Source organism: Ovis aries, chromosome 13 (assembly GCF_016772045.2).
Source record: "Ovis aries strain OAR_USU_Benz2616 breed Rambouillet chromosome 13, ARS-UI_Ramb_v3.0, whole genome shotgun sequence".
Classification (NCBI taxonomy): Eukaryota; Metazoa; Chordata; class Mammalia; order Artiodactyla; family Bovidae; genus Ovis; species Ovis aries.
Window position 1 is genome coordinate 70,812,868 of NC_056066.1, and position 20,284 is coordinate 70,833,151.

At 43.6% G+C, this 20,284-nt stretch overlaps 1 protein-coding gene across 1 annotated transcript in view; it reads right to left on the reverse strand.

The window, feature by feature from the left end:
• Window positions 1–20,284, reverse strand: part of PTPRT (protein tyrosine phosphatase receptor type T) — a 1,166,895-nt gene that overhangs the window by 143,904 nt on the left and 1,002,707 nt on the right. The window contains exon 15 of the mRNA XM_042230145.2: window positions 19,622–19,651. Within this exon, the coding sequence (XP_042086079.1) occupies window positions 19,622–19,651 (30 nt within the window). The remainder of the gene's footprint in view (window positions 1–19,621; window positions 19,652–20,284) is intronic.

Below are 20,284 nucleotides of genomic sequence, written 5' to 3' on the forward strand. Positions count from 1 at the left end.
CTTCTTCATAATGGCCATCTGCATTCCTTCTTCCTTGAAGTGAAAGTGTTACTCACTCAGCTGTATCTGACTCTATGCAATCCCATGGACCGTATGCAGCCAGGCTCCTGTGTCCACGGTATCCTCCAGGCAAGAATATGGGAGTGGGTGGCCATTCCCTTTTCCAGGGGATCTTCCTGACCCAGGGATCTACTTGCTCTTCTATAAGTTGGCCTTTTGCTACAAGTGGTGCATGGCGGTGACTCACAAACCTGAGAGTGCATTAGAATCACCTCGGAAGCATGTTAATACAGGGATGGTTGGGCTCTACTCTTGGGGTTTCTGATTTGGTGAGTATGAGGTAAGGCCTGAAAATGTGCATTTCCAACTTTCTAGGAGATGCTGGGACTATCTTGGAGAACTGTGTGTCTGTGGGTGTCATCTCCTGCCCACTGGGGGAACACATGCCCTTTCCTGGCTGTCTTTTCACCATCAGTCACCTGAAACCTTCTTTCCATCACCCACCCCCATCCCAGGTCTCCTAAAACTGCCAATAAGCATAATATACCCTTTAGCTGAGCATTCCCATTTTCCTGGGATTTTATCCCAATAAAATAATAGTAAAAAAAGGAAAATATATTATGTAGATAATACTGGAAAATGATGGATGCTGGGGGTTGGTTCTCAACCATGCATGCTGACTTTTGGGCAGGATGATGCTTTGCGGAGGGGGCTGTGCTGTACACTGCAGATATCCAGTTGCATCCTTAGCTTCCACCCAAGAGATTCTAGTAGCTTCTCCCACCCCCAGGTGTGACAGTCAAACGTGTTTACCTCCTACACTGTTGGTGGGAATGTTAAACGGTACAGGCACTATGGAGAACAGCATGGAGGTTCCTCAAAAAACTAAAAGTACAGCTACCATATGACCCTGCAATCCTACTCCTGGGCATATATCCAGACAAAAACATGATCTGAACGGATATATACACCCCAATGTTCATTACAGCACTGTGTACAGTACCCAAGACGTGGAAGCGACCAAAATGTCCATTGAAAGAGGGATGGATAAAGAAGAAAATGTGATACACACACACGGTGGAATATGACTCAGGAACATTAAAAAGAAAGAAATAACACCATTTGCAGCAACATGGACCTAGAGATTGTCATACTGAGTGAAGTCAGTCAGACAGAGAAGGAGAAATGTCATATGACATATATTACATATGGAATCTAAAAAGAAATGATCAAATAAACTGACAAAGCAGAGAGAGAGACTTAGAGAAAGAACTTCGAGTTGCCAGGGAGAAGGACAGGGGAAAGGAATAGTTAGGGAGTTTGGGATGGGCAGGCACACATTGCTATATGTAAATGGTCTAGCACATGGAACTCTGCTCAATGTTAGGTGGCAGCCCTGATGGGGAGGGGGGTTTGGGGAGAACGGATACATGTATATGCGTCGCTGAATCCCTTTGCTTCCCACCTGAAACTATCACACCATGTTCATCAGCTATATCCAATACAAAATAAAAAGTTAAAAAAATATGTTTAGACATTGTCCAGTGTCCCTGGGGGGAGGGGAGTGTAGGGTAGGCGGACCTGCCCTGACCCCGATTGAAATCCCCTGGTGAACAAACAGCTATGGACATAATGGCTTCACATTTAGTCAATACTAGCATGTGCTACTGGAGAAGGCAATGGCACCCCACTCCAGCACTCGTGCCTGGAAAATCCCATGGACAGAGAAGCCTGGTGGGCTGCAGTCCAAGGGGTCGCTAACAGTCGGGCATGACTGAGTGACTTCATTTTCACTTTTCATTTTCATACATTGGAGAAGGAAATGGCAACCCACTCTAATATTCTTGCCTGGAGAATCCCAGGGTCGGGGAGCCTGGTGGGCTGCCGTCTCTGGGGTCGCACAGAGTCTGACACAACTGAAGCGGCTCAGCAGCAGCAGCAGCAGCAGCAGCAGCAGGTGCTACTGCGAGGGCTTCTCCGGTGGCTCAGACAGTAAAGAATCTGCCTGTGGTGCAGGAGACCAGGGTTCGATCCCTGGGTCGGGAAGATCCCCTGGAGAAGGAAATGGCAACCCACTCCAATATTCTTGCCTGGAAAATCCCATGGGTGGAGGAGTTTGGCAGGCTACAGTCTATGGGGTCGCAAAGAGTCGGACACGACTGAGTGACTTCACTTCACTCCACTCACACCATGTGCTAGGTACCTTGAAACCTCCTGTAATCCTCACATACAGTAACACTACAAAGTGGTGATTATTTCTTCTGTTTCAGAGATGAGGAATCTGAGGCTCATGGAGTTAATCCTAAACTCCTAAAACAGGTAAAGGGACCAGGTGGGATCCGACCCTCATTTCTTCAGTCTGAAGAGTCCTGCTCTCTCTTTCACAGCCTCCTCAGATTCTTCTCTTGGACAGAAAATGATCACTTACAGCCTCATAAATGTCTAACAATAGGGGGCCCATTCAGGGAATTATGGTGCATCCCTGCATGGAATATTATGCAGCTATTAAAATGATGGAGCACCATTAAACATGATAACTATGTCACCACATAGGAAAGTGCTAACTGGATTACATTAAGTTAAAAAAAAAACTGGAAAATAAAACTGTATCTACACTGTGATTATGACTATGAGAAAGTATGTCTAAGTTGATGTGTTAGATTGAAGGTATTAAGGATAATTTTCCTTTCTTCTTTGATATCCATTACTGTTATGAGAATGTCTTTATGATCATTATTTTTAAGTAGCACCAGTTTAATGAAATTCAAGATGTTAGCTTCAGATGTTAGATGTCATAGGTGTGTCTTCCACCTGAATCAGTGGAATCTAAGCTACTTTAAATCCTTGAGTGAGGCAGGGCTTTGGCACACTCTTGCTCCCCCCACAGCCAACAGCACTGGTGCTGGTATGTTTCTGAACCAGCACATCCTTCCTTGAGCTGACCAGCTTTCTCCGAGCTCAGCCAGCTGGAAACATAGAGAAAATGGCTCTGGAAGCAGTGGTGTGGGTCACCTGGGGAGCCAGGGCTGTTAGGAACACAGTTTGTGCACAGCAGATGTATTGGTCCATCAGAAGTCCACTTCACTGAGCAGCGCACCGGCCTCATGCATTATGCATTAAGAGTGGCCGAGCACCCTGGCCTGGCCGTGTGGGAGAAGTCTTGCACAAGGAACATCTGATGAACTGATTGAAATGTCAAAATGTCATTAAGGATAAATGAATGGAGCTGTTCCTGCAGCTGTAAGAGGCAGTGCCGGCAAGATGACAGGCAGCCGGTGGGCTGTTCCTGAGCCCCAAACAGCCGGCGTTTGCCATGGAGATTCATGGTCTTTATGCAATGTGAGGTGCTTTGCGGGGAGAAGAATAAACAGAAATGCTCCAGCACTTATGCGCCGTAAAATCACAAGCATGAGATAAATTAATTAGTGTACACTAGAAAGGCGGCTGGTCTGTCTGTGCTCCTGGGGAAAGCCAGAATGGATGGCACCAGGCTGGAGATGACGGGTCTCAACACCAGCCGCCGAAAGAAAGCAATGGAGTTTAATGTGCAGTCATAAACTGCAGCTGATGGAAAGATACGTGCGGTCTGTGTTTGCCTTTTTCCCAGGTACCATTCCTGTCTACTGCTCCAAGCTCTTTGTGTCTGCGGGCCAAGAGTCTTAGGGCAGTGGTCCCCAACCTTTTTGGCACCAGGGACCAGTTTTGTGGAAGATAATTTTTCCATGGATGAGAGGAGATGGTTTCGGGATGATTCAAGTGCATTACATTTATTCTGCACTTTATTTATATTATTAGTACATCAGCTTCGCCTCAGATCATCAGGCATTAGCTCCTGGAGGTTGGGGACCCCCGTCTTACATGACTCCAGGGAGACCTGGAATGGCTACCACTTGCTTCTAATGCTACCATGAGTGACGGTGGAGGGTGATGATGGTAAAGAAGTCCCTCAACAAAGGGGAAAGCTCTCACGAGGGGAAGCCTGACTTCCCCTATGGCATCCTACAGAGGGGGTGGTCCATTGTCTGGTGATGGGAGCCTCACTACCTCACATTCAACTGGTTCTGTGGGAAAAGCATTGTTAGGAAGTTCTTTACACTCTTCCAGCATCTTCCTCCAGGAACTTAACAACCAAAGTAAGGAGAATAGCTAAAGCTCACTGAGCATTTGCTAGGTGCCAGGCACTGAGCCCTGGTCAGGTTACCACCTTTCTTGTATCAGCCCCATATTACAGTGTAGGAAAAGGAAGACCAGAAAGGGTGAGAAATGTGCTCAGAACTACACAGCTTGTATATGGCAGAGCAAGACCCAAACCCAGGTCTGCTTAGAACTAAATTGTAAGGTCTTAACTATTACACAGTTTCAAGCTCCAAAATCCTCTTAATACTGCCTGGCTTTTTTTGAGCAACACAGAACATAAGAAGGCAAGACAGATGGGAACTAACGCTTTGCTAAGTACCTGGTCTGGGTTAGCCTCCTCCATCTTTTCATGCAATGGCCTTGTGTATGTGAAGTAAGTTACTATTTCTCCACCCAAGACCTCTCTTTTCTTTTTTTGGTTTGTTTCCATGTACATTTATTTTTTATATACAAAAGTCAGTCTAATTTATACTTAACAATGACCAGTTAGAATGTGAAATAAAAAGAACAGTACCATTTATAACTGCACACACACACACGGAACATTCAGTTATATGTCTACCAAAATATGCATGGGGCCTGCATGCCAAAATCTATAAGAGGGTGATTACAGACATTGAAGTAGACCCATGCAAATGAATAGACACCATGTTCCTGGGCCAGACAACTCAATATTGTTAAGATGACAGATCTTACCAGACTGATCTACAGATTCAATGCAAGCCCTATCAAAACCCATCAGGATTTCTTACAAACACAAACAAGCTGATTCTAAAATGCTATTGTACATTTATTCTTAAAGAAAGAAGGGAGAGGGGAAAGCCTTCAAACCTTAACTGTTCAGAAAATGAAACGTGACACCTGTTGTCATGTTAACTATCATAATTGTCTGGATACATTTTTAAATAAAATTATTTCTCTATGTCTGGCAGAGCTGAATGTGAATAAAATCCCCTCCATGGCACAGCCCTATTTATAAGACACTCTAAACAAGACCATCTTAAGAGACAAAAGTTTGCTCTTAGAAGTGGGACTCAAGAGACCTATTTTTAAAAAGTCATAGAGCAATCCTAATCCTATCCCTCTTTAATCTCTGTCCGTATTTCTCCAAAGCAGATTATAAAACGTCATAAAATTGTAAACAGATGATCAATCTTGTTCCTGTTTGATTCTTGTCCCTTTTATGCAGTGAGTGTATTGAAAGGGATGTCCCCCAACCTCATTACAATTTGGAACAATGTGTTATAAACTTTCAGGTAGGGACCAACTTTGATGGGATAAGTGATGACTGACTTACTCATCGCTTATCCTACCTTGTCTGAGAGGGTGTAACTCTTATCAGTGTTGCTGCCATATAAATTCTTCAGAATTATTGTCATACCCACTTCCCAAGCCATGATAAGATCACAGCACTAGTGACTGGCAACTCTCTGTTTCAGAGATTTCTTTCTTCCTATAGTCTGTGCCCTGGTCACTATGGTGAGCCTTCATTTCCTTACACTTAAAATGATACTTCCTCACTGAAGAGACTAAAAAAAAAAAATCTCAAGAGATACCTACAGGAAAGTACTTTATACAATGCACACATTAATATAAAACAAAATACACAAAATGCGCTGAGCACCTTCTAATGTACTAGACACAGAACAGATGCTGCATGTGTAACCCTGATAAATTCTCACAGAAACCCTCCAAATTTGGTCTTACTATTCCCCTTTTATAAGACGTGGAAATAGAGGCTTGGAGAAGTTAGGTTAGACAGTAGGAGTCCAGGGTTCAAATGCAAATGGAACCCATGTTCTTTTAATACAATGCTGCTCCTTAGTTTCAAGTACTATTCTCTTCACTCTTCAGAGCTAAGGCTGTTTAAAATCCTTAAGGAGTGGGAGATGAGATTACAGAAGCATGATTTATTCAGTAAACTGTCCCCAGACTGGATGGCTGGACGACACCTGCCTGGCAATACAGTGGATGGATACACTTTGCATCAGCCATGGATCTCCTGGAAAAACCTTAGATCCTACATTTTCACGGTAGGTTTATTGTATAAAAGAATGTATGAAATCCCGCATCAACCATATCTAAACTTAGATTTTTCACCAGAAGTTCTCACTCTCATCGGTAGATGTCCAAATAATAAATGGCACAGGGAGGCAAGAACAAAGTAAAATAAAGTGTAGGCATTCTTGGCTTTTCTCCATTTCTAGGAAAGCGTATTGTTGCCAAGCTGTTTTCCAAAACAAAACAAGCCTTCTTTAATCCTGAGGCTCAATTTGGCTGATAACCTTAATAAAACCATATTTTCACTCTTTACAAAAACAAAATCCTCCCAGTAAAAACAGGGTATTGGTCAGATTAACCTTTCAATATTTCCTCTTAAAAAACATGAGTGGCTGTAATATGCCCACTTTTCAGAATGTTCTGCACAGTGGTTCAAAGCCACTGGAAGGAAAAATTGTTCCAGAAATGAACTTACTTATAAAACATGAAACAGACTCACAGACACAGAAAACAAACTTAAAGTTACCAAACAGGAGGAAGGATAAAGTAGGAGTTTGGGATTAAAATATGCACGCTATTGTATATAAAATAGATAACCAACAAGGACCCGCTGTACAGCACAAGGAACTATATTCAATATCTTGTAATAACCTATAATGGAAGAGAATGTGAAAAAAAGGATATATATTTATATATGTATAACCAAATCACTTTGCTCTACACCTGAAACTAACAGAACCTTGTAAATCAACTATTTACAATAAAAACAAACCAAGAAACAATAAGATTGTTCCAGAAAGAAGCTCATCCAACACTCTTTTATTCTGATAAGAAAGATTTCATAAGAAGTATTGAGCTTCTTGAGGTTTCATTAATGAAGGTTTCATTGTTCATAATGCATATGAACAAATATTTCTTAGGAGATTGATCGTGGCTGAGGGGTCTTTATTCCACCAACACCACTATGAGAAGTAATTGCTAAGAGATATTAAATACTATTTTTAAATGTGCCTGAGGTGTTTCGCCATTCATTAAATGGTCTATACACAATTATGAACAGCATAAGGACTGTCTACCTCAATACCTATACAAAGGAAATGGTGCTATCAAATAGCGATCTATCTTCTATGGACCCTGCCCTCCACACTCAGGTTCCAACATTTTAACCAAAGCTGTATCTGTTTGATAATCTTGCAGGGCTAAATTTTCATCGGAGGTTCTGGGTTAGGTGGCCAGACCAAGAAATGCCTATATTCCATGATCCTGGCTTCTCAAACTCTCCCACGAGTGGTTCTCAACAAAGGTTTTAGATCAGAAGAACCTGGAGAACCTTAAAATGCCTAGGCCCCACCCGAGAACAGTGGAATCGGTTCTCTAATCTTTCTTTTTAGGTTGTGGCTGTGGTCCCCTCCTTGTGTGGCTGTTCTTTTGAAACACACACTAATTCATCTGAGCCCTGTTCCCAGGAAAGAGGCAACATTCCCGACACTGCCCCGAGTAGAATAGCCCCTTCCACATTCAGAGAACCATGCCTCATTTAAGGCAGGTTTTCACAGCCACACCACACAGGACAAACCTGTCCCCCTGCCCCTATATTCAGAAATATGGAAGCCCTTCTACTTTTAAACCCAGCCTTTTCTCTGCCTTCTGGTCCATGAAATCTTCTTGTGCTCAAATGACATTGTCTACCTTTGTGGGATTTGCCAGAATCATTCATTGACTCTGAGCTCTCACTGAAATCAGCAGAGACAGAAACCAGGAAGGGGGTGTGTCCTATCCGATTGCTCGGAGGAGAAGCTTTGGAAGTTTAAGAATCACCATCTGCAACTGCCCTACCTTCATTCTATCTGGAAAATTCTTCTTTCATGTAACTTATGCTTGAAGTTAATAAAACATTACCGTCCCCCATTCCTGACACACTGCAACTGCTGTTCTAGCTTAGCTCTACCATTTGATAAATGACAACAATCTAATGAAATGCAATTGAAACAGAAACCAAAAAGGATGTACATTCTATCATTTAATTTGTTAAGATGACCCCATGACTTCAGCACTATCATTTCCATTTTACAGATGAGAAACTGGGGCTCTGAGTGCTTAGAACTCATAGCTACTAAGCAGTGGAACTAGGATCCAAACTTTCTCCTTCCTACTCCAGCCCTTTCTTCCTCTTTTTTTTTTTTTTTACCCTGTCCAAGCTTTTCCCAGCATGTCACCTACCTGGTTATAAAAGTTGTGTGTGTGTGTGTGTATTTCAAGATAATGAGCAAAGGAAAAAAGTGAAAGAATGTGTTATTTCTTCAGCAAAACATCTTGCCTCTGTTCTATACCAAGCATCCTATTTGGCCCTTTAGCCCATGACATCTTTCCTCAAAGCAGAAATCAGACACTTCCTTCCTTTGTCAAGTTTCACTGTTGCTCTTTCATGTATTTACAATAGTATTTTGTAACTATTAACATGTCCAAGTCATGTTTTAAGCTCCTTGAGAGAAGGGTATTCCTTTCAAGTGAAAGTATTAGTTGCTCAGTCGTGTCTGACTCTGTGACCCCATGGACTGTAGCCTGCCAGGCTCCACCGTCCATGGAATTCTGCAGGCAAGAATACTACAGTGGGTAGCCATTCCCTTCTCCAGGGGACCTTCCTAACCCAGGGACTGAACCCTGGTTTCCTGCATTACAGACATTCTTCACTGTCTGAGCCACCAGGGAAGCCATTTCTTTCAAAATACTTATTTACACCTAGCTCAGTGCTTAGTACAAAGGAACTGCTCAGTAAATGTTCGTGAATGAAAAGAATGCCACTTACACATCACAGCTGTTATGAAATATAGGTGTTATTACTTCCATTTTACAGGTGAGAGACTGAGGTTGAGATGGAATGAAGTCACTTAACTGAAACTGGAGCCAGAATGCCCAGGGTTTTTTCCTACAAAGCACAGAAACCTGTCTAATAATATCTTGCTAAGTACCTCCAAGCCCAAAGAGACAACTAGGTAATAAGTGGGAAAGCACTTTGGAAGCGATAAAGCTGTATACTCACACAAGATGCAATCATTATCATCATCATCAACATTGCAAAGCTTAACTAAAGTACTTCCTTCCATTAAAAGCACTTTGCTGAAACACTTAGAAAGGCATTTTCCACTTTGCGCATCTCAGGATCTTATCTTTGCTACAGCCCGAGCAGCAAGAGTTGTTCTCAGTTTGGGGATATTTGCTGAAGGTAAGTGCTTTCAGAACTGAAATCCGTTCCTGCCCTGGTGACACATTGTTAAGGGGGCACCATGGCTGGGCACTTAGTTCTCTTTCAGTTCAGTTCAGTTCAGTTGCTCAGTCATGTCCGACTCTTTGCGACCCCATGAATCGCAGCATGCCAGGCCTCCCTATCCATCACCAACTTCCGGAGTCCACTCAGACTCATGTCCATCGAGTCAGTGATGCCATCCAGCCATCTCATCCTCTGTCGTCCCCTTCTCCACCTGCCCCCAATCCCTCCCAGCATCACAGTCTTTTCCAATGAGTCAACTCTTCACATGAGGTGGCCAAAGTATTGAAGTTTCAGCTTCAACATCAGTCCTTCCAATGAACACTCAGGACTGATCTCCTTTAGAATGGACTGGTTGGATCTCCTTGTAGTCCAAGGGACTCTCAAGAGTCTTCTCCAACACCACAGTTCAAAAGCATCAATTCTTCGGCGCTCAGCTTTCTTCACAGTCCAACTCTCCCATCCATGCATGACCACTGGAAAAACCACATCCTTGACTAGATGGACCTTTGTTGGCAAAGTAATGTCTCTGCTTTTGAATATGCTATCTAGGTTGGTCATAACTTTCCTTCCAAGGAGTAAACGTCTTTTAATTTCATGGCTGCAGTCACCATCTGCAGTGATTTTGGAGCCCCCCCCCAAAATAAAGTCTGACATTGTTTGCACTGTTTCCCCATCTATTTCCCATGAAGTGATGGGACCGGATGCCATGATCTTCATTTTCTGAATGTTGAGCTTTAAGCCAACTTTTTCACTCTCCTCTTTCATCAAGACGCTTTTTAGTTCCTCTTCACTTTCTGCCATAAGGGTGGTGTCATCCACATATCTGAGGTTATTGATATTTCTCCCAGCAATCTTGACTCCAGCTTGTGCTTCTTCCAGCCCAGCATTTCTCATAGTTCTCTTTAGCTGACCCTGATTCTCCTGGCTGATTCAGAAACAGGATCTCACTACACTATTCTGGGCTACACTATGAGCTTCCCGAGGCAGAAGCAGTATAGGAAGATGCCCACAGTCCTCCTGCCCAGCACAGGCACAGGTGAGAAGCAAATGCTGATGAATGAATGACTGCCTAAGGAAAGACTTCTTAGAGTTTACTTATCAGTGGTTAACAAAAGTGGTAGCCCAATCAGTTTGTAAACAGTGTCCACAGACAATGAAGTATGCATGTTCAAGGGGTAGGTGGCCATATATATATATATATTTAAATCTACTTGTCAGTGGAGAGTGACCAAACTGAATGCAGGGGTCATAGGTTGGGCTCTTGGAAATTTGACTTTCAGAGACTGGCATGTAGGAGATAAATTAGAAGGAGCTTCTTCGGGTGGGGGGGCGGTCAACATCTGGGGGAGGAGAAGAGAGGGTAGGGGAGGGCAGGGGGAAAGGAGGGAAGGAGAAGGGAAGGCAAGAGAGGTAAAGGGAAGGGAGGGGAGGGGAGGGGTAGACTGGGGAGGAGAGGGGAAAAAGTGGGCAGAGGGGAATCTGAATGTTGAGGTAGCTGCAGTGAGGGTTTATTTTAAGCCAACCCCGTAGGCAACTCTGATACTGGACTGATTTTTACATCCTGTAAAAGTCAGCTATTGACCAGTTATTGAAGGACCTTGGATGAGGCAGTTCTGAAGACCAAGTTATCCAAAAGAGGGCAGTTAGCCAAGAACTGTCTATCGACAGCAGTTGTAGCACCTGAAGGGTAAGTCCATCCCTGGAGGTGGATCTGAGCAGCAATCACAACAGTGTCCACAGAAACTTCTCTTTCCATCCCTCTTTCACTAGGTCACTCCTCTCCATCACCAGAGAATCCCCCACTCTTTTACCTTCTTTATAAAGTTCAAATGTGTTTACGGAATAGAAACATGTAGAATCACACACCTTTCTAAGTCTCAAGGCATCACTGATACTTGGTTGGTTTCAAAGTTTAAAGTTTAAATTTGACACAAGTATAAACATCTTTTGCCACCTGTGAAGAGAAACACTCATTTGTATTTCCCCTGATTAAGGAGACAGAGGCTCTGACTTACAGATTTGCTCTGTTTGGTATTCATGATGGATGTGTTTAGACTCTAATTCAATAGAGTAAACAATAAAGCCTCCATTGAGTTGCAATCCTTACCCAACTCTATCTGTACACACAATCTAGCCCAGTGCATTAATATCTGTCTTGTTGCAACAGCACTGGTTAATTTTATGCATTTATAATTGTGACATGCGAGTACCTTTCTAGACTAAAACCAATAAAAAATTACAAAATAGATGATCAGAAAGCCCTACCATCACCGTATGCCAAAAAAACTGGAAATGGATAAGAATGGAATACGCTAAGTCAATGAGAGATGAAACAAAATGCGGGTTATCCACCTCACACATACACCCACCTGTGAGTGTTCATTCCCATAATCAACAGAGTGACAAAGAGAAAGGCGTGCAAATACACCCAGGGCAGTATAATCTGAGAACGGTTCATGAAGGAGAGTCAATGGGTGAATAAATGAAAGGTAAGTGCACAGCAAATTTATGAATGAGCCTAGTTCTGGTCTGTGGGAGTTGAGGAGGGCCACCTGAAAAACAGAATAATTTCCCCTTTTTAAAGATACTAATGCAGCCACTATGGAGGTTCCTCAAAAAACAAAGTTGCCATATGATCCAGTAATTCCATTCCCAGGCATATACCTAGACAAAACTATAATTCGAAAAGATACATGCATTGCTATGCTCACAGCAGCACTACAAGGGCCATGACCTGGAAACACACCTAAATGTCCATCAACAGATGGATGGATAAAGAGGAAGACTGGTGCATATATGCAGAGGAATATTACTCAGCCAGCAAAAGAAGGAAATGATGCTCTATGCAGCTACGGGGATAGACCTAGAGATGATCACACTAAGCAAAGGACGTCAGAAAGAGAAAGGCAAATACCGTATGGTATCACTTACATGTGGAACCTAAACTATGATACAAATCAACATATCTATGAAACCAAAAGAGACTCACAGACACACAGAACAGCCTTGCGGTTGCCAAGGTGACGGTGGCTGGGAGGGGACGGACTGGGAGTTTGGGATTCACAGAGGCAGAGCATTATATATAAGATGAGTAAACAATGAGATTCTACAGGGAACTATATTCACTATCCTGTGATAAGCCATAATGAAGAAGAATATACATACACACACACACACATATATATATATTTGCTGTACAGAAGAAATCATAACATTGTACATCAACTACATTTCAATAAAATTAAAAGCAGATAATGATACTAGAATTTCCCAGGCATGGAGGAGGGGTAGGTATTCCAGGAAAAGGGGACCGTAGCTGCAAAGGTGGGACCCTGAGCAAAGATATCAGGGTGATGTGAGGATCAGGAGAGTCAGCATGCAAAATATTAATCTGAGTTGTGTGTAAAACACAGATTCCCAGTTCCCACTTTCAAAGGAACTGAGTAGGTTGGCGGTGGGGCCCAGGAGTCAGAATTCTCACCAAGGCCTTCCCTTGGCTGAAGAGCTGTAGCACGGCAGACAGCTCTGACTCGCCTTCACGGTAATACCGTCTATTTTCACTGTCAACATGTTTGCTGTCAGCTTTCGGTAATTGATACTTATCACCTTTAAATGGTTTTCTTCTATTCCTATTTTTCTTCATTTTTATTTGAAGTGACTGACGAATTACATAGAATACTTTTTGAGTATCTCTTGATATCATCATTTCAAATTCCTCTTTAAATGTATTGAGGCAATGATATTTGATTTGCAACAGCCTCTGGTGTGAAAAGGTGTATGCATTTCAGAAAAAGGAGACAGTTTCTTATTTTGGCTGAAAGCCTACTAAAGGCGAGGCATTTTCCAAACAATGTCTCACTGAATCCTTGCAAGATTTCTGTAAGGAAAGCATTTTTTAAAAAGTGTTATTTTTATATAGGAACACAGCTGATTAACAATGTTGTGTTAGTTTCCAGTGTACAACAAAGTGATTCAGTTATATATGTACCTATTCTTCTTTCAAATTATTTTCCCAATTAGGTTGTTATGGAATACCGAGCAGAGTTTCCTGTGCTACACAGAGGATCCTTGCTGGTTATCCATTTTACATATGGCAACGTGTACATGTCAATCCCAAACTCTCTGACAAACCCCCTCTCTTCCCCTCTGGTAACCATAAGTTCATTCTCTAAGTCTGTGAGTCTGTTTCTGATTTGTAAATACGTTTTAAGGAATGCACTGTTAATTCCCACTTTATAAATTAGGAAACAGACTTTAAAAAGTTGCCTTAAAGCCACAGAAGCAAGAAATAGACGGGGTCTGGAGTCAGCTAAAAACTGTTACCTTTTTTGGTTTGTTTGTTTAAGAACAGATCATCTCCCTGTTGACTTTAGCTGTTACGTCTTTTAATCTCATCTCGTTCATTCATTCCACAAACATTTACTGGGGTTCACTGTGAGTGTCAGGGCACCATGGGGAACATGCTAATGAAAAAGAAACATCCTTAAGACACATTTGCTCCTGCCCATGATAACGCAGTCAGAGGTGGAGAAAAGGGACATTCCTGTAGGTAGAAAGAATCAGAGACATCTTCCTCTGAGAGCTGATGTTTGATCTGGACCTTGAAGAAAAAATGTAGGATTTAAAGTGGGAACCTGCTGTATAGCACAGAGAGCTCAGCTCTGCGCTCTGTGATGACCTAGGTGGTTGGGATGGGTGTGGGTGGGAGGGAGGCTCAAGAGGGAGAAGCTACATGTACACGTAGAGCTGATTCACGTTGTTGTATAACATTACAGCCCAATCAAAATAAACAAATGAATACACATGCTGGAATGGGGAGAAAGCGAAAGGACGTGAAATGTCCAAGCATTCCAGAGTGTCTGCACACAGAGACCAACCCAGGCGGTACCCTCCTCTGTGATACCCAAACAAGGCAAAGTGAAACAGTTAAGTGCTCTCTGTCAGAACGGCTGGTAAACACCTTCGTGCCTTTTCAACAACGACTACACTAAAACGTCTCTGTTCAAAACAATTACTGTGCCCATCACATGCCTTGAGGTAAATTAACCTGTGAACACATGCTGACTCTTAGTATCGTTTTAAAAAGCAGATGCTGAAGTTGTTGGTTGCTGTGTTACAACAGAAAGACAAAAAGGAATTTGAGAGAAGCAGTTCTGTTAGCTCAGGATGTGAGGAGTAACAGTCGCTCTTTATAAAATACCTACTTTGTGCCAGTCATTCTACAGATAACGCTTGTTCATTACGCCTCATGAAAATGCTGGCAAGTTGCTATTACCATTTTGCAGATGAAGAAACTGAGGCTCGGTGGTTCCGTGACAGCGCAAGGACTGAACAACTGGACAGAAGAGGCAGACCTAAATTGTGATCTAAGTCTGACACCAAAACCCACATTATTTTTGTTTTTAAAATGTGTACCAGGCAATGAAGGATTCCACTCTAGATTCTTTTGCCCCTAGATCCCAAAGTGCCTTCTATTTATAGCTCTGTTTACCTGGGACATTAACTTCCTTTTAGTTACCTCTTCCTCTAACCCCTCAACTACCACTGATCTGGCAGCCCAGCACCCTCAGCTCTGACCACATGGCAAGTCCCCTGGACAGCAAAGACAGGATTGCCTCAAGGGCCTCCTTGCCAGCCAGGAACAGCTGCCACTTGTCCTGAGCAAGGCACTGCTGTCCCTGCATAGAACTGAAGATGTATAGGCAGAAAAACCTGCATTCAAATCCTGGCCCTCCCACAGCCTGGCCAAGGGCCCTCCAAGCACACAGTCCAGGCAGGTGCCCTGAAGTCTTAAATGAGAAGGATGGGCAGGGCTTGGGGGTATGGGCTCCTGGATTCAAACCCAAGCTCTGCCACGTCCTGGCTGTGTGTATACACAAGTCCTCAAACCTCAGTCTCAATATCTAAACAGACTCAACACATTAACTATACCTCACAGGCTTTCCCTGAGCATTACATAAACCACACACATCACACCAGCTAAAAAACAACAAACAACAACATAGCCACCAGCCTCCTTCTAGGCTGGTCCAGCTGCCATGCAAGGGTGCAACACATTATGTACGTGTGTGTGTGTGTGTGTGTGTGTGTGCGTGTGTGCGCGTGTGTGTTAGTTGCTCAGTAGTATCCGACTCTTTGCAACCCCATGGACTGTAGCCTACCAGGTTTCCCTGTTCATGGAATTCTCCAGGCAAGAATACTGGAGTGGGTAGCCATTCCCTTCTCTAGGAGATCATCTCGACCCAGGGATTGAATCTGGGTCTCCTGCATTGCAGATGGATTCTTTACTGTCTGAGCCACCAGTGTACATCATAGAAGCTCATAAAACAGGATGAATCTTGAACTACATTCTCTCTCTATCTCAAAAGCAGGGATAGGAAGACTATGGCCCTCAGGACAAATCTGGCCCACCCTCTGAATCTTCTAATTAAAATTTTATTGGAACACATTCCTGCTTACAGCATCAGAGTTGAGCAGATGCAACAGAGAGTCCATAAAGCCAAAAATATTTACTACTGATTCCTTATTGAAAAAGTTTATGGACCCTTGATCCTGTGTATGGGACCTTTCAATGTGGGAGAGACATTGAGGGCCTCTTGGCTTTGAAAACACGTTCCTCTGTTCCTCTCCCAGCCACACTTTACATTCTCTTTCTACAGTTTATCTGTTTTTCGCCTTACCTCTCTTGGCCATCACATAACACCTATACTGCTTTTCTTATATATGGTGTTTTTTCTCTGTCTCCCCCCACTAAAACTCTTCATGTGGGCAGGGACTTTTGTTTGTTGAGCTAACTCTTATATCCCAGAACTTTGACCAGTGCCTGACATGTAAGTGGGAACTCCACAAAAACTTGGGGATTGAATATGAGTTTCACTGTTGAGCCAAAGTATGTCGGAGGCTTTCTCTTTCAGTGGATGATTTCGAGGCTTTTAGAGGGATGGGGTGACTCCATAAGCTCTGCGAGGAGGGTATTATTTTTCCTGTTTAATAGATGAGACAACTGAGACTGGGTAAGGCAGTGCTTCTCAAGCTTAAAGGTGCACATGAATGAACTGGGGATCTTGTCGCAATGCAGGTCCTAGTTCAGAAGACCTGAGCTGGGAACGTAAGTGCTGCATTTCGTTTTTTGCTTGTTTGTTTTAGGCTGCACCGTGCGGGACCTTAGTTCCCTGACTGGGGATGGAACCTGTGCGTCCTTCTTTGGGAGTGAGGAGTCCCCATCACTGGCTGCCAGGAAGTCCCGGGTGCTGTGTTTCTAACAAGCTCCTGCGCGATGTCAGTGCCGCAGGTCTGTGGCCCACAATTTGAACACAGACGGTTTAAAGCACCCATGCAGGGTCTCTGCCTAAGACATGGCCAAATGGATCTTGAATCTGGAGACCAAGGGGGTCCATCATTTCCGTTCTGTTCACCCTTCACCATCTACATGCATCCCTCAATCCTTTGGTTTCACAATACCGGTCATACACACCCTCCTCGGCTCCCTGTCGCCACTTAGCCTCCAGATCCTCCTTTTCTCTGGGTACCCCACCTCCAGCATCTTCAGCCACTCCATTCTGCACGGGCTCCTCTACATATACATTCCAGGACTTTCTGGCCCTTCAACTGGCCAGTCTCATGCTTCTCCTCTTTCAGGGCCCAGTGGTTAAGAAGTTATCCTCCTCATCGGCCCTAGGCAGGCTGGCTTCTTCCCTCAAGGCTACCCCAGGACCTGCACAAGTGACTTCTGCTGGTCGAGGACCATGCCCAAGCCCTCCATTTCCATCTCTCTGCAGCACCTTCTACTGTCAAGTCTTCCTTCTGCAGTGGACTTCACTTGGTTCTCCATGGTTCTCCTCTTACCTTTCTGTCTGCTTTGCCAGTTCTCCTCCTCCTCTGAATCTTTAATTATGCCCCACTCTTGCCTGGGAAATCCCATGGATGGAGGAGCCTGGTAGGCTGCAGTCCATGGGGTCGCAAAGAGTCAGACATGACTAAGCGACTTCACTTTGACTTTTTACTTTCATGCACTGGAGGAGGAAATGGCAACCCACTCCAGTGTTCTTGCCTGGGGAATCTCAGGGACGGGGAGCCTGGTGGGCTGCCGTCTCTGGGGTCGCACAGAGTCGGACACGACTGAAGTGACTTAGCAGCAGCAGCAGCATTCCTGAGCTGGCATGAGTGTCACACCCTAGGATCTGTCACTGAGAACTCCAAGTCTGCGCTAATTCAAAGACCCTTGCTTATCACTGCAACCTGAAGTACAAGTACTTGTGTGTCTTCTTCTTTATCTCCATACCATTCGTGTTTGATTTCATCACAGGGCCCAGCACAGAGAATGGTACAAAGTGGGCCTCCAGACAGTGCTATGTACATTGGCTAACAGACTGAGAGGGCAAGCTGCCCAGAAGGCATTGCATGCCCATACCTAATGTAAGCACACTGATCCTGTAAGAATCTCTAGAAGACCAGAGGCACCATCAGGGGCCACCACTTCAGCCCTGACTCCTTATGGTTTCTGAAAGGGGAAACAAAAGAAAACTTACATTGCAGGAGTGCCAATTTATTTGCAAGGCACTTTACAAAATTCTTCATTCCCTACAAGCTAGGCACTATTATCCCTATTTTAGAGTTGAGAGGAAAGAGGCTGAAAAAGTTCAGAAAACTTGCTAAAGGCTATGTAACTGGTGAGTGACAGAGATGTAACTTGAACCCAGAACTCTGACGTCTTCTGCGATGGCAACAATAGCCCATACTGTCTCATACCTCTGTGTCTTTGCACACACTGCTTTCCCTGCTCGGAATTCTTAGTTCTTCAGCCCTAGATAAACCCATCTCTAAAAGCACTGATAACTATCCCCTGCCCACTAAAAAATATCAGTCACACAACTAAGTGTCCCCATACCCTACAGTACATATACCCGCAGTTACCTCTCAGCTGAGCTTTCAAGTATTTAATGTTGGGCTAGTTGTCTCTGATAGGTTTGCACAGGAGGGTAGGGTTCAAAGTCCTGGCCATCTCTCCATCCGCAGTGTCTGGGTCATAACGTGCATGTTCAATGCATGTTTCTCAAATGAATGAATGAACAAATGAAGCAGGCTGTCTGGTACTTTTGGTGCTGGTGGCTGGGGTTCATTGGTTCCTATATAACATCAGGGTGGTGATCCCAGAATCTCATCTGCTCACTGCATGGACCTATTGACCAGGGACCCAAATACTGAGCAGAGAGATGGGGAGGCTGGCTCCCTCCTCATCTGTGAAGGCTTCAGCAGATGATCACTAACAGATATGGTCTCTCTCACAAGGCTCGGCTTGCCAGAGGTGGAGCAAGACATGGAACGATGGAAAATACACTTGACAAGGAGTGAGACATTCTGAGTTTTAATCCCTCTCTCTTGATGACTGGATGCGTGATTTCATGTACTTCACATACTTCCCTGGACCTGAATTTTCAAATATGGGAAATGCCTATTAGAAATGTGAGACTAATTCAGTGGTTTTCTAACTCTTCATCACCAAGGATCTATTTATGGAATTTTTCTCCTTTACCCTCACGTTGTGAAAATGTCTGGTTGAGTAATAAGAAAAACCATAAAAATAAAATTGTTATAGACAAGCAACCATCTATAACTACCAGCAAAATGCACGGACAACATGATGGAACTGATGATAAACACTAGACTGAGAGAATTCTAGCCCCAAAGAAAGACCTTGGATGTTTCTGTCACCTGTGAAGCTGGTTCTAGATAAAGCCACGATTCCCTGCAGACTTCCTGAAATAGTGGAAATAGCCAATGAATTTCTTTCTAATCTTTCAGCCCTTAGGGCTATACGTTTCCCAAGCAGACATAAATGGGCTTTGAAGTTGCTGAGATCAGTGGTTCTGTTTTATGTGTGCAAATTCTACAGGAGGATCAGGTTTTCTCTTGTTGGAACTGGAGGATTTCTAACTAGAGAATTATACCGACAAAGGAGAAACAGCCCTTCACGGCTCCAAAAACAGAAAGGGCGGGCGAGGGGCGGGATCCAAGATGGAAGAAACAGAACAGACATGAACAGCGACAGTGCATTTTCAAATGGAAAACATCGAGGCAAATCAAAACGCTGCGGCTACAGATGACTTAGACAGAAGTGAGTATGAGAAACCAACAGACACTTGGTTGGTGCAGGAAATGCATGCTACAGGTTGCCTTACAGGGCACAAAGCAAAGTCACCCCAGGTAGATACTTACAAGTAATAGGAGTAGGAATAAGCATTTCTTCTATATATTGATGGGCAGTCAGATGAAGGAAATGTCCAAAAGTGGGGGAAAAGAAAAGACAAACAAACAAGAATTAGATTTATAAGAAATCTTGGTTCTTAGAAATGCACATAGTATTACTCCCTAAGCTCAAGGAGACACAGGTTTCTCAACTCGTCGGCGTCCTTGAGAAGCAGACCCTTGCAGTGGCAGAAGAAATGAAGGAGACCTCTCCTGTGATGGAGAAACTCACTATCCATGCGGAGGAAGCCAGATCGCATTTGGCCATTTTAATGGTTTGAAAATTCTTATGGTTACTAAAACTAGTTTCCTGGCAATTGTGATGTTTTGGTCTTAAGTCAGATTTCTGTGGCCTTCTAGAACTAGTTTATGACAGTGCTCCTAAGATCTAAGGGAAAAAATAATGACTTCTCTGTTAAGGTTAAACCACATCAGAATCTATGCATACGATCACACCAAAAGCAAGGAAAGTGTGTAGGCAGCATCCAAGGTGGCTGCCCAGTGATCCAAACTTCCCAACACTCATGTCCAAGGGCAGTGCCTTCCACACGGAATCAGGGTTGGCCTTAGGTGACCAATAGAATGTAGGAGGAGTTACATTCTGGGACTTTCTAGCACAGGACAAATAGAAGC